The sequence below is a fragment of the Trypanosoma equiperdum genome (genome assembly GCF_001457755.1).
Source record: "Trypanosoma equiperdum strain OVI genome assembly, contig: ctg_2015, whole genome shotgun sequence".
Lineage (NCBI taxonomy): Eukaryota > Euglenozoa > Kinetoplastea > Trypanosomatida > Trypanosomatidae > Trypanosoma > Trypanosoma equiperdum.
This window is the reverse complement of record NW_027124078.1, coordinates 707-1,600: the sequence shown is the minus strand read 5'-3', so window position 1 is coordinate 1,600 and position 894 is coordinate 707. Positions and strand designations below refer to the sequence as shown.

General features: G+C 49.6%; 1 protein-coding gene across 1 annotated transcript in view; it reads left to right on the top strand.

The window, feature by feature from the left end:
- Positions 1-305: 305 nt before the first annotated feature.
- TEOVI_000876700 (variant surface glycoprotein (VSG), putative) overlaps positions 306-894 on the top strand; it is a gene marked incomplete at both ends in the record, with an annotated part of 663 nt that continues 74 nt past the window's right edge. Inside the window, one exon of the mRNA XM_067223957.1 lies at positions 306-894. Coding sequence (XP_067080058.1) covers positions 306-894 — 589 coding nt within the window.

The following is an 894-nucleotide window of genomic DNA, read 5'->3' as shown; positions in this document are numbered from 1 at the left end:
TTGCGAATGTGAGCAGAGACGGTTAGTAGAGCAACAAGATGTGAGTCTTTGTTCAGCCGCAAACAAAAAGCAGAATGGATACGCCGAAAAACAAAAAATGAGAGAAATGTGTAGCTAACGAAGTAAAGTGGATATCAAATAGCTGTTTTTATATATTTTTATTCTTTTAATATACATTTCGGAAACAACCGGCGTACCTAATGGTTCACGGCATGCACCGCCCAGCCGCAAGTCTTTTCACTTGAAGGGCAAAACTAACAGCAAATACAAGCAAGCGAAAAAAATAACAGCCCGGACCGACCAACATGAAACCGGGAAAGGCAGTGGCAGCAACTGCGCTAGTGCTCGGTCTAGCGAACACCTACGCAGCAGCATCCGGCGGTAACGGCATATCGACACAAGCTTGGAAGCCCCTTTGCGACATTTTAGCGACGCTAGCCGGACTAACCCAGAAAGTGACAGCCGACGTCGATGCGAAACTCGAACAACTACATAACCAGGCGGTGGCTGACTTAAAGTTGCGAATATACGTTGCCAAGCGGCCGCCACAGGAAGCACTGGAACTCTTTCTTGTTGTGCTAGCACAAGCGGAGCTAAAAGGAAGCTCTATTGCGGACCTTAAAGGTGGCGTAGCAAAGGCAATCAAGTCCACTGCACACTCAAATTTCCTTCACGGCGGAATAACTGAATTTGTAACAATAGCAGCACAAGCTCATTCGTCTAGCGGAACACACGGCTGTCTTATAGACGCCAGCACGAACGCCGCTACCCAGGGGGCAGCCAACCTCGCGCAATGCAAACTAGGAGTAGCAGATGAGCCGACAGCACCACCCCAAGACTACGGCCACACGCCAGAAGCGCTTTTCAAAGCCGCTAGAATAACCGGCGCCGCCG